The following is a 13134-nucleotide window of genomic DNA, read 5'->3' as shown; positions in this document are numbered from 1 at the left end:
CTGCTGACAAAAAGAGCCTCTCTCATACCTAATTAATGACTGTAGTAGTCATTCGCTATGTGCACTCTCATTTCCTCCTATTTCACTTTGATTATCGCGCTGATGATGTGATGCATTTTCGCCAAGGACACAGACGTACTGTATGTCGATTGCGCAGCTGCCGTTAAAAGAAAAAAAAGTGTGATTAATTCCTGCCTGCATCACCTAATTACGGACGTGGAGTGTGATTGCTAAATGGCCAATCAGGATGTAATTGTGCGCCTGCTTTCTGAGGGAGCAGAACTTTTGTTTTAATGACCTTAAACCTTTAAATAGACTCGGCAACACCCTCGGGTCCCACGTGTGTTTTTAATGTGAAGGACTGTCATCTGGAAGACTGCTCGATGCTGTTTGATGTTCTTTTAGAGAGACGAGAATAATCGGCAGCTTGTTAGTGGCTAATTAGGTAACAGTTCTTCAGGTGAGAATTTACCTTCACTTTGTAACTGAGGCGAGACAGCAGCAGGCGTCATGCTGAGCAGGATATGCTGACACAGCAGGGGTCCCTCAGTATTAAAATGCTTTGCAACATTTTTAATCAGCATCAAAATACATAGTAAGAAGTCAATGTTTCAGAGACTCTTAACTTTATACCTTCTTGGAGCCTAAATGTGGTTTTCAGATTGCATTAAACATGTGTGACATCCTCTTGTTAGTACATTTGAACCTTCACATGAAAAAAAGGTTAAAAGACAAAACAATAAAATACATTATTTGTTTTGCCAGCCAATATGTGTACAATAATTACTGTGAGGTTTAGATTATGAGCAAGAAGTCTACACAGACACATCTTTGAATACTGGAACCTCTCCAAGGTAATTTCGTCAAATAATAATTGTCTTATTTGATAATGGAATTATCACATTTAATTTAATTCAATTAATAGTAGATGTGTTTAAGTTTTGTTCTGCCTTCTCAAGTAACCTGAATCCAGTTCAATGCCGAGTAAGACTTCACATAGAAGGAATTTGCTTTTGTGAATTGGTGCATAATATTAACTCAAATCACTAGTATTATTGAATAGAAATAATAAGAAAAATAAGAAATTTGTTAAATAGAAACAATAATTATTATATGATGATACGAATGTGAAGAAACTACTTTAGAAAATACTGATCTAATATATATTTGTATTAAAATGTAATCGTTTTTTATATGATAAAAAGTTTAGTGCAGAAATGTGCAATATGATCCAATAAGTCCAGAAATACTTGAATTTGGTAATAACACATATATATTAAAAAATTGTTATTTGTCTCCTTAGACCTCAAGTTTTACATTTGAAAATACTGAAAAAACATGAATATGCACTTTTTTTGGCAGAACAATTCAAAACAGTTTCCTAAAATATCAGGTTTTCTCAAGCAGCAGCAAAAATATATAATAAGGGTGGACAATATGTGATATGACTATTTCAAGGCTTTCTCAACAATACTATTTTGAGGTGTTTTTTGGGGTGAGGATAACTTTTGTGATAATTTTTTGTCTCACAGATAAAGATTATCAACAAATACTGCTCTTCAGATGATCAGGTATGCCGACGTATCTTTTGGAAACCATACTGTGTTTAATTGCAAAAGTCACATTATATCACTGATAGCAGTTAAAACCAAGTATACTATTATTTGATAGTGCCTTTACAGATACAGACAGAAAAGGCTGTGAGAGCCCAGAATAAAACTTTACTTAAAAGTGTAATGGACATTCCTCACAGCCAGGACATCTTATAGAGGAAATGTTAAACAGGTGTAAAGAATCACTTAATCTGTGTACAATCGAAGCCCTACAGCTCCGGTTTCATCAACAAGTGGAGAAGCACTTTGAAACATTTTGAAACTCCTATTTACCATTCAGATGGGAGGGAAGGAGACAGGAAGAGAATGTGCATTATACATCACAAGATCTAGAAAGTGTAGCCAATGAAGCAGTACAGTGTATTCAGTAAAGATACAAACCTCCCCAAGTCAATCTGAGGTAGAAAAAAGGGTAAACTATTGCAAACAGCTGGGATTGCAGCACCACTGCACTGTAGTTCTTTAACTTAACATCTCTGACTGTACACACACTGTTATCCTGGTTTGTTGATTGAGCAAGAAAATACCTGTTGTGTATGTATTTTTCTTTAAATACAATTCTAAACATGCAAATATCATCCTTTGCAGGTTGTTCACATGGGCTGGGCGTGTGAAAGCCCTGAGGGTAGCGCCGGTGGTAGAACCTCAGCTTTCAAGTTCCTGGCACTGAGAGGACCATATTTTTACATCTTCAGAAGCCCCCCGGTAACTACTCTACTGTCATTTTCCAGTATTTTACACTTTTAATTTCTCATTCAGATCTGATAATAAGCTCATTTGAAATGTTTCCTCAACATGAAGCCTATCACATACAAAAACACTGGTGCACATGATCAAAACTGTTTACTTAGCTTAGCATGGATGAGAAAAACACATCTGGGCACTTTTTAGGTATTATTGTAATTCACTTTGGATAAGTAATGTAATGTACTCTGCCATTTCATCATGACCTGCCCTTTTTTGGGTAAAAGCAGCCCCACTTATTTGACTGGTGGTAAATGCAGAATTCCGATGTCTTTTCCAATTTACTAGCATAAAATATGAATAACAAATGGCTAATTAGCCATTAGCGGCTCAAATCGTGTGGCCAATCAGGAACATAGTTATGTTGCTCATCAACAAAAGCCAGCTTGCTGCAGCTAGTGCTTTCTAGCTAGCTGTTGGCCAATTTGAGAAGCCATTGTTTATCCGTCTGGTTACAGATATTACAGTAGCTAGTTTACTGTTACCCTCTTGCTAACATTCCATTGTGGTATTCATGGATTTTTCAATATATTCTTTGACTTGTTCTGACCACAGGAAAGTGACATACAGTATGTAGTATACTCTCATCTATGAGATTGTGTTCATGCCTTTTTGAAATAAGTCAGATTTCATGCTGCTGCTCACTGATCTGTGATGGTTCCCCACTGTGCTGCATGGTCTGTGTTTGAAGCAAGTGTGCAGCATCTGTAATATACAGAATGTTTCAGTTTATTGCCCAAGAGAAGACAGGCGTGCAGTTACTGGTGATGAATTCAGATGTTTGATACTATTGGAAAACCCCTACTAGATTGCAGATTTATACTTCCAGCTAAACTCTATTCACTCTTATCAGGTTGAAGGTATCATAATCACATCTTCATAATAATAGCGGACCTTTGTTTGGTTAGACTGTCTGTACTGCCATTGTTGTTGTGACACCATACAGCTCTAGTATAATTTGCTTATGATCGTTTTATCACAACCTGATGTTACTCACTGTTTCAGCCAATCAGACTTTTTGTTGCATATGCATTTTGTCCTTGCTGACATTTAAAACAGTGTATCCCACTGTGACAATGCTGATGCAGTACAGTAGGTGCAAGATCAGGAATAATTTATTGATACCCGGGGGAAATTGGGTTATGTTAAAAATAACAAACAGAAACAGATACAAATAAAAATATAAAACGGTAAAAATATACTATACTACAATGATACAAATATGTTAAAACAGAAATAGAAAAATATCTTAAATAAATCTATATATACATATTACATAATAATAATACTTGCATTTATATTGTAATAAAAAATGCGGAAAAAATGGGATTCATGATTAAATTAGTTGCATGAAAAAACTAGAACCGTTATAATAATACATATATATATATATATATATATAAGTTTGACATGTTTAATATAAATTAATAACTATAATATGAATACAAACGCAAGTTTAAATGCACAGTAAATAAATAACTACAGTATTAATAAGAATGTAGGTTGAAATGAACAGTATAAATGAATAACTACAGTATTAATGCCAGAGCGCGCCAGATTATTACACAGTGTAAGATGCAGCGCATTATCAAAATAGCAACAGTCACAGTAATGGATGCCACAGCCTTAATTATTGAATGTGGTTACACATGTGACACATGTATAAAACATTTAAAGAGTTTTTGTATTAATGAGTTTGCATGCCGATGGCACTACTTCTATTCTTTAAATCTAGCCGATGATGGACAATATTATATTTTCAGTATTCATTCCTTTTAGATTTGACTAGTTTGGCTTCAAAGTGTTTTCAGAGACGACCTCACAATTGGGGCTCTTGCCAGAGGTGGAAAAGCCTTTAAGCATGCAGGTTTTTAACAATGAGATACTTAGTATTTTTCACTGACACAAACTTTAATTAAATCCTTTTTGGGTTGAAAGACATAGTATGTTACCTGAATTAATTTAAAATGTAATGCTGTAATGCAGATCTGCTGGCAGTGACACCTAAACTTCAGTATAGCATTTAAAAAATATCTTATATCTTGAGTTTTCTTATATTTATTTCAGCAGTTGTTTCCTGAAAATGCTGTAATGTTTTGTGAAATGCTGTAGCATTTTGTGAAACGCTGTGGTGTTTTGTGAAATGCTGTGGTGTTTGCTGAAATCCTGTGGCGTTTTGTGAAACGCTGTGGTGTTTCCTGAAATGCTGTGGTGTTTTCTATGGAATAAAGTAGGTGAACATGGATCATGTGCCTACTTTGGACCGAATGCATTGCATCTTAAATGATGTATTCTCCAGTTGTTGAGTTGGGCTGCCTTTTGCTCTGCTAGGGTCATGACACAGCAAATAAAAAGCTATCAATGGTGGACATTGAAAGCAAGAGACTTTTCTCGGTTCTCTACAAAAAGCTTCCAACTTTTGTTGGAATTAAAGAGGACATGTCATGCTCATACTTGCCAACCCTCCCAATTTTCGCGGGAGACTCCCGATTTCATAGCCCTCTCCCGGTTTCCTCCCGGGGTCATATTTCTCCCGCATTTCTTCCGATTTCTGACAAAATCAGATTTACTCAGGACTGTTTCCACTCGGACTTTAATACAGCTACACCATTGTTTGGTTGAGGGTGATGAAGATAGTCACAGCAAACAGAACAAGAATCGACAATTCTACCCTCTGCTCACTCCTTTCCTGTAAAATACAGGTCCAGCCCACACATATGCTCCATCAAGGATGGTGCTACAGGCCGCAAGGCAGTGCACTTACAACTACAATAAGCATGTTAATTAGAAATGCTCCCGATTTCTGAGGTCTCAAGGTTGGCAAGTATGGTCATGCTCGTACATTCATATTTGTATTTAGTGTCTCTTCTGTGACATGGAGACTTTTCAGGCAGGGGGGTGAGAGAAACTCCGTCTGGAGGGAACCCGGGGATTCTAGCCTTTGCAGACCATTTACATGCACAAACACCTATATAACACACTCCAGGAAAGGGTAAAGCACAAAATACTAATATGAACCTGAAAAGTAGCTTAATTAGGCCTCTTTAATTCCAACAAAGCAGCAGCACTTTAAATGAGCCTCAAACAGTTGATAGAAGAATAAGTAAATATTTAAAAGAAAACTATAGTCCATTGTAAAGTCCACTTGTTAGCTTTGAGGACTAGCCCTGATGGACTATATATATATATATATATATATAGAATTACACGCAAAATGTCCCCACTGAATAATAAAGTCTCATGGGAAGAAGCGGTCGGACCGAACTCTAATTAGTACAACAGCCATACTTCCTGAATAAGTCATTGCCACGATACTTTATAGAGACCAATCTGTTACTTATATTTGTACTTCCGATTTCAAACGTAAATCTGAACGTACGAACGATTGCTCTGGCTAGTTCTCCGATAGTCTCCTAATAATGAGCCGCAGCAAGTATTTCGTGAACGATTACGATAGTAACGTTGTATAAGTCCAGAGAGAGGACGAACTATGACGGAACGCCGAATGACCGTATGAATAGGTTGTTTCGGGGTCCAGACCGTTAAAGTGTTCGTGGTCGACGTATTACGAGAAGTCAGGTAGCCTTTGGGAAGATTTGTGCGATTTTATGGTGCGTAATACAAATAACGCAAGGCAAAACATAAACCGGACTACTTGCGAGAGTGAATGTGGAGCAGTGTGTCCTAAAACAAACTGACAAACCTCACCAGATTCAGCTCAATTTTGTTACGAGAAAGTACAAAACCGTTGACGAACAGACCGTAAGACTATCTGAAAATTGCGGACGATTGTGGAGACGAGTGTAGGCCTGATACAAAGACAAAACAAATTGTCGAAGTCTTTGCAAATAACGGACAACCTTACAAGTCGACTTTTGTTTCTGTGTAAAGCCTGATATATCATATATAATGATATCNTTTAAAGTAGAGACACTACATACTGATATACACCTGAACATCAGCAGGAGAGGACTCTTTAAAGTAGAGACACTACATACTGATATACACCTGAACATCAGCAGGAGAGGACTCTTTAAAGTAGAGACACTACATACTGATATACACCTGAACATCAGCAGGAGAGGACTCTTTAAAGTAGAGACACTACATACTGATATACACCTGAACATCAGCAGGAGAGGACTCTTTAAAGTAGAGACACTACATACTGATATACACCTGAACATCAGCAGGAGAGGACTCTTTAAATTAGAGACACTACATACTGATATGAAACCTGAAGATTTGGGCTCCTCAAAACAAAGCTGGTACATCGTTGTTCATTTTGTGAAAAGGGAGGAATCTGTTTTGCTGCTTTTAAGATTTAGAAATATGTTTCTGTCGCCCTCTAAGCCACTCTAAGGAAAAAGAAAGGTGGTAAGTGTCTGTAGGCATGTTTACGATATCTCCCAATATTTCAAATTATTGATTTATGTACACGCCTTCCTCCCTTCACTTTTATCAACTGTTCTAATTCATTATTAAAAATATGTTGATAAGAATTTGATGTGTCTGACTTTCAATCCCAATGTCGTTTGCATGATGTATAATGTGTCACTACTGATGTCTTCATTGTGTTATAAATGTTGTTGTTGCATGGGTTATTGTTATTTTACGTCGAGTACAAATATGTTTAATCTCCTCTGCTCCTTCACAATCACAGATTATTTTTTTGACACACTTTTAAAAAAAATGATTTGTTCGCAGCAGCACATTGGTTAATGTTTGGAAGAATATCAAGCTTTAATCACAATTAATCATAACAACAGACCCCTAACGAGAATTCCAAACACTGTGTGTGTGTGTGTGTGTGTGTGTGTGTGTGTGTGTGTGTGTGTGTGTGTGTGTGTGTGTGTGTGTGTGTGTGAGGAGGAGGAGGAGGAGGAGGAAGAGGAGGTTTATTCCAGGAAATGTCTCACTCACAGATAGGTTTCCAGGGCAACAGTGTAGCAGCGATCCATTTGGAAGAGCGAGGAAATGTGCATTTTTTTTTCCTGTTATGTGTGTGTGTGTTTCTGTGTGTGTGTGTTTCTTTGTTTTGGCATAACTGTCTTTAAGGTCATTGACGCTCCTTTCCTCCCCGTTTCCTCCCCTCCCCACTCCTCTCCTCTGTGAGTAGATACGCAGAAGAAGAGGATTGTTTTCCAAGTCACTCTAAGTAATCTCCCCCCCACTAATGCATGGAAGCTTTTCCACATCCTAGACACAGCTAACCAATGAGGTCGCACAGAAAGAGGCTAGCAGGGCTAGCATGTAGCTTCTCTGAGCTAAAACCTTTTGGGTGGACTCGACCTACGGTGGGCGACAAGTACAAACGTGCTGCAACGGCCACCAAAACACTTCTAATAGGAGAAACAAGCTGCAGTTTCAGAAACAATGCAAATAAAAACACACAAATGTGCAAAAACACATGCAAACAAATAAACATCTTCACCAACTTGACAACACATGCGCCAATCGAGCAACGTTCTGTATTTGTAGTGTTTGTGTGCAGAGCTTTTAGTAAACGCTGCGCATGTTTCTTCAGGTTGATGATGATATTTTTGTATTTGCATGTGTTTTGGCACATTTGTGTTTTAATAATTCCATCAGTTTTTGATACTGCAGCACGTTTCTACTAACGGATGTATGTTGGCCGTCATAATGTGTTTGCACCTGTCGGCCACCGTACTCTTCTGTATTTGACCGCATCATCACACCAGAGGGAAGTTCACTGCTACCAAATTTGCTGGTTTCCCACGTTGCAGGCGCGAAATATAAAGAAATACAACTGGGAAAGATAAAGGCAAACTTGACAGAGCTCATTTTCATTTTCACATTTAATGAGGGAACGACCCTGAGAGTTGGATGATACTGCTGAGTCGGCTGTTTGGAAAGAGCTTGCACGGCTTGCAAGGCTTGACACACCCGAGACATTTCATCAAAGTCCTCCTGCCCTTTTTTTTTTTTTTTCAGTCTCATCCGCAGGGACGGGTCACTGTGAATGACAAGCTTGCGTTTGGCTTTACAAGTTCAATCCCGCCCTTGTCTTTTGTTTTTTTGTTGCTCATTAATTACGGCTCACTTTGTATTTTGCAGACAAAGTTGAAGAGATGACGCACGCCCAGAAGACGTCGCCTGTCGATATGAAGATCGCCACCATCAAACCACGGCCATCCAGTCGCTGTTTGGTGACAGCAGCTGATATCAATGTAGGTGATCAAAGCGCAGGTGACATCAAAAAATACTTTAAATAAATAACTTAGTTTCACTGATTTGTATTAAAGCATTGTATTTGAAAAACGAATGGGAACGCCAGCATTCGTAAAAACGTCCGAAATATTTTTGGTTTTTAGGTTTTGCAGCTAAATAAGGTTGTTTTGCCTTCGTCTGAAAAGGATTTGGCGCTAAAAGAATAATGGAAACGCCTTTTGACGTAACACGAACATTTAAATAACACGTCTGATCAGAAATTATTATTAATGTTGTGTGAAGGCTGTCTTTTTACGATCAGCATGAAACAAGGACAACGAAGGTCAAACAAAGTCCTTCTTGGGAAAATAAATGTTTGTGAATCTATTTGACTTCAGTTTGTTCTACAGCTAATAAGTTTTTACTAACAAATATATCCGAAACTTGTGTTTGTGTCCACACCCAGCAGATATATAATGAAGAATGTGTATTTATTGGTATATCATTAACAATATTCTTGTTTGCAGTCATTATATCATGACCGCCAGGGAGTAGCAGTGGTGCCACCCACTGTGCCGGGGGCTTTCCTGGGGCTACCTGAGAAGAGCACTTTGAAAAAGCAGAAGTCCATAGGTATGATGTTTTTACAGTAAATGTGTGTGAAGGCGTGAGTGTTAGCGTTGTGAAGCTCATGTCCAGCGATTTAGCATGTCCTAATATTCTATTAATGCTCAGAGGGCTCGCTCGGTGTGCTCAAGCAATATGCAAGTTAATTATAGATAAATTAGAAGGATCCAGTCAGCAAAGTGTGCTTTCAGGAGATAATATTTGAGGTCATTAAACATGTGCTGAAACCTCATTCTCACTGCTGAACCAAAGGGACGCCGTGCAGCCTAATGTTACTCACGGCGCTTTTTAATTGCAATGCCATCATTATTGTAGCAAAAAATGTGGATCTTTTTGTGTTGAAATTGCCGTGTGTGTCACTTATAGAGTGGTGCGGTGACGCGTCCTAAAACCCGGAAGTAAGCTTCTTCCGGTTCCCTCGACAAAAAAGCAATGCAATACTTTTATAATTTTCTAATCATAAATCTAATCGATAGATTTATGATCTTCCGGGTTTTAGGACGCGTCACTGCAGCACTCTATTGACTAAGTGACAACAAATTAAACTGGATGTAGCTTTGTCCACGCCTTTTTGTCTATTAAATGAAATAATTCGATATTTTAATTGACTCAGCTACCTTAAGTAATCCACTTCTGCTCTTCTGTATATATTTAAAATCAAATTGGCCTTCAATATAAATGTTTGTTTTTGTCTAAATCTCACGTGGTGGTTTTGGGTAAATGCCAAAAGTAACTCACCAGTAAATTCCTGCTTGCTGCCGAAAACATTTTATATTCAGCTACTATTCATTTATCTTGTCTCATAAAACTCAGGAAAAGATTAAGAAAGAGCTGCCATCAATAAATGTGACATTGACTGCGTCAAACAGAAGCCATGCTGGAAATAAAACATAGGGATGTCACCCCCAGGTCCTCACATCATTGTTCCTTCTGCTCTATTTCTCCAAGGTACATCGGAGGACGACAAACATGGATTCCTCACGCCTCCCTTACTCAAGTTTGCCCGCAGCCTCTCCATGCCCGACACCTCAGAGGACATCCCTCCTCCCCCAGCCATTTCACCCCCTTCTCCACCTGACTTCAACTCTGGTCCAACACCCAAGAGCTACGGCACCACACGACCCAGCTTCACCCAGAACTCAGCCAATGTGGTGAAGACCATTAGCCGAAACACCGACGCCGGTACGTTACGGCGCGGCTATTACCGGCAGAGCTCTGAGCAGTTTGACTCGCGCATTCGAGGGCGCGCTCCAGTACCGGAGAACCCTTACTCCGAGGTGGGCAATAGGAACCTGTACGTGCCAGCCAAACCAGCTCGAAGGAAGGGCATGCTTGTAAAACAGCACAACGTTGAGGATAGTCCGGAGAAAAAGAGTCACATGTCATCAAACCCATCGGGCGCGGTTTCCATGCCTACTACGCCTGTAGAACGAACTTGCTCCTCCATCCCCATCCCTACCATCATCATCAAGGAGCCCTCCACCAGCAGCAGTGGCAAGAGCAGCCAGGGTAGCAGTATGGAGATCGAGCCCACCACCCCCGAACACCCTCCTCTCATGCCTGTTGGTGGTTTGCGTCCCGAAGACCCGTCTTTAGGCAACCCCTTTGCCGCAGCTATTGCTGGGGCAGTAAGGGACCGGGAGAAGAGGCTAGAGGCAAAAAAGCACTCAATCGCCTTCCAGTCAATAGATATTGGGGATGATGACTTCGGTAGTCCTACACCGACCCCTCGTCTTCGCCATTCTAAGTCCATCGATGAAGGCATGTTTAGCGATGAGAGGCTTCGAAGGATATTGGGTCCCCCTGCACAGCTTGGTCGTCCTGTCGGGGGAGGTAGTGGCAACATGACAGATTTCAACTCTCCTGAGCCCACAGTGGTTCGGGAGCCTCTAAACACCAGAACAGGCCAGTGTCCCAACCTGGACAGTCCCGTTAGTCTCCCATCCACACCTCCTAAGAGCCACTACAGGTCAAACGGGACTTACCTCCATCCTGTTACAGGCAAACCCCTGGATCCTAATTCCCCTCTTGCTTTGGCCCTGGCAGCTCGTGACCGGGCGATGAAGGAGCAACAGAACCATCCTCAGAATCAGCCAACAAATCCTCCTCAGGTTCAGCAAACGCCTAAACACGAAGCCCAGTCCCTCCCAAGTCAGCCAAGCCACAAACCAGACCTCAATCAACCGCTGTTTATTGACACCAAACTACGCTCGGGGATCGAGACAAGTTTTGCCGCAATCTCATCAGCAACCATGGGGCGGCCTAGTCGAGGCGGTCTGCGGAGACAAATGACGGAGCAGAAGTATGAGTCTGATGGGGCACGGGAAGAACGAAAGCATCAGGCAGTTGAGGAGAGGAAAAGTGCGCCAGCGGATGTGTCGGATTTATCACAGCAGTTAACTGGACTGTTGATGGTCCACACCAGCAACGAAGCAAGCAACAAGGGAAACAACCAAGAGGTGGAGGGGCAGGACAGCAACAGGCCATCGGAGCTGAAGGACCCCAACCAACCGGATCCTCACAACTCTTCGTCACTGTCCCCCAATCCCCAACCAACCTCATTAAGGAGGAGGAGCATGCCCTTGAATGAGTCCATTGACGAACCGGTAAAACTGCCCTTCCGCATCCCACCACCCCCTCTTGCATCAGTTGACATCGATGAGGAATTTGAATTCTCGGATCCCCTCCCACCACCGCTGGAGTTTGCCAACAGTATCGACATTCCTGATGATCAGGCGAGTGCCATTGCAGAGATGATTCAGCAACAGAGACGAAATGGGGGTCCTATTCTACCACCGTACCACCCTCACGCCCCGCCACCTGTCACCGAGCAACACAAACGGGTTGCAAACAACATGCCACCCTCATATCCTCCCCCTCCACCGGATTTGGAGTCAGGGGTGGGTGACTCGGGCATCGAGGAGGTAGACAGCCGCAGTAGCGGGGATCCTCAGCACATGGAGACAACCAGCACCGTTTCCAGCATCTCCACCCTGTCGTCAGAGGGGGGCTTCTGCGACAGCGCTCTGGAGAGCCTCTACGCCACCGCAGACGGACACGCCTTCCTGGTGGACCGGCCCCCTGTTCCCCCCAAACCCAAGGGCAAGTCCGTCATCAACAGAACATCGCTTTATCATGACGCTCTCATTGAAGAGCCCCCGGAGTCCTATGGATCCCCGCCTCAGGACCCTCCCCCTCCTCCTTCATCCTCTGAACCTCCTAGGACTCCTACTCAAAGGACATCCAAGCTGTGGGGCGATCAGCCGCCAGAGCTGCGCAGTCCCCCATCAACACCAGACTCCAAGAACACCGTCATCACCGAGCTGAGCTCCATCCTGCAGCAAATGAATCGCGACAGGCCAGCCAAGCCAGGAGAAAGCCTCGACTCCCCCACAGGGACCAGGGGGGGCTTCGGAACAAGGTATGTATTAAATAGGTCTTTAAAATCTCCCGGTTTCCAACTTCTTCCTTTCTAAATTGCATTTATATTGATAATGCCTCGTATATCTGCCCCAGATCTTCCTTCATGTTTTACTTGAATTCATAATTCATTTTACCTTACAAGTGGTGGCAATGCCAAATAAAGGCTTTGCAATTAGTAGCATTTTCTGCTATGTTGTCATAGAATAGAAACTGCTGTGTCAAGGCGGACTTGACTAGTTATTGATACTATATCTGTAATTGTGTGCACAGTGTAGGGCTGCACGATTTTGGGAAAAAATCTAATTGCGATTTTTCTGACAGATATTGCGATTGCGATTTGCGATATTTGTTTTTAAGCCACCCGACGGAAGTTTATTGTAAAATGCGGCCATATCTCCGGCTAGCAAGGTCGCATCAACGTGCTCCCGTCTCTAGCACCCCCGCAGCCCGAGCTACGAGTGAAAGAACTAAACTTACATGAAACTTCCGTTGGGTTGCTTTAAAGTCAAGCTTCAGTTTAAGATTCACCCTGTAATAGAAACATGTGATGGAGCAT

General features: G+C 41.5%; 1 protein-coding gene across 1 annotated transcript in view; it reads left to right on the top strand.

The window, feature by feature from the left end:
• Positions 1 to 8439: 8439 nt before the first annotated feature.
• LOC104941686 (SH3 and multiple ankyrin repeat domains protein 2-like) overlaps positions 8440 to 13134 on the top strand; it is a 12148-nt gene continuing 7453 nt past the window's right edge. Inside the window, exons 1-3 of the mRNA XM_010766821.1 lie at positions 8440 to 8548; positions 9056 to 9161; positions 10104 to 12576. Of these exons, the coding sequence (XP_010765123.1) occupies positions 8450 to 8548; positions 9056 to 9161; positions 10104 to 12576 (2678 nt within the window). The 5' untranslated portion in view covers positions 8440 to 8449. The remainder of the gene's footprint in view (positions 8549 to 9055; positions 9162 to 10103; positions 12577 to 13134) is intronic.

This window comes from Notothenia coriiceps, unplaced genomic scaffold, assembly GCF_000735185.1.
Source record: "Notothenia coriiceps isolate Sejong01 unplaced genomic scaffold, NC01 NC01_scaffold00000320, whole genome shotgun sequence".
Lineage (NCBI taxonomy): Eukaryota > Metazoa > Chordata > Actinopteri > Perciformes > Nototheniidae > Notothenia > Notothenia coriiceps.
Note: the sequence above shows the minus strand (reverse complement) of the source record. Positions and strands in the feature narration are given on the sequence as shown.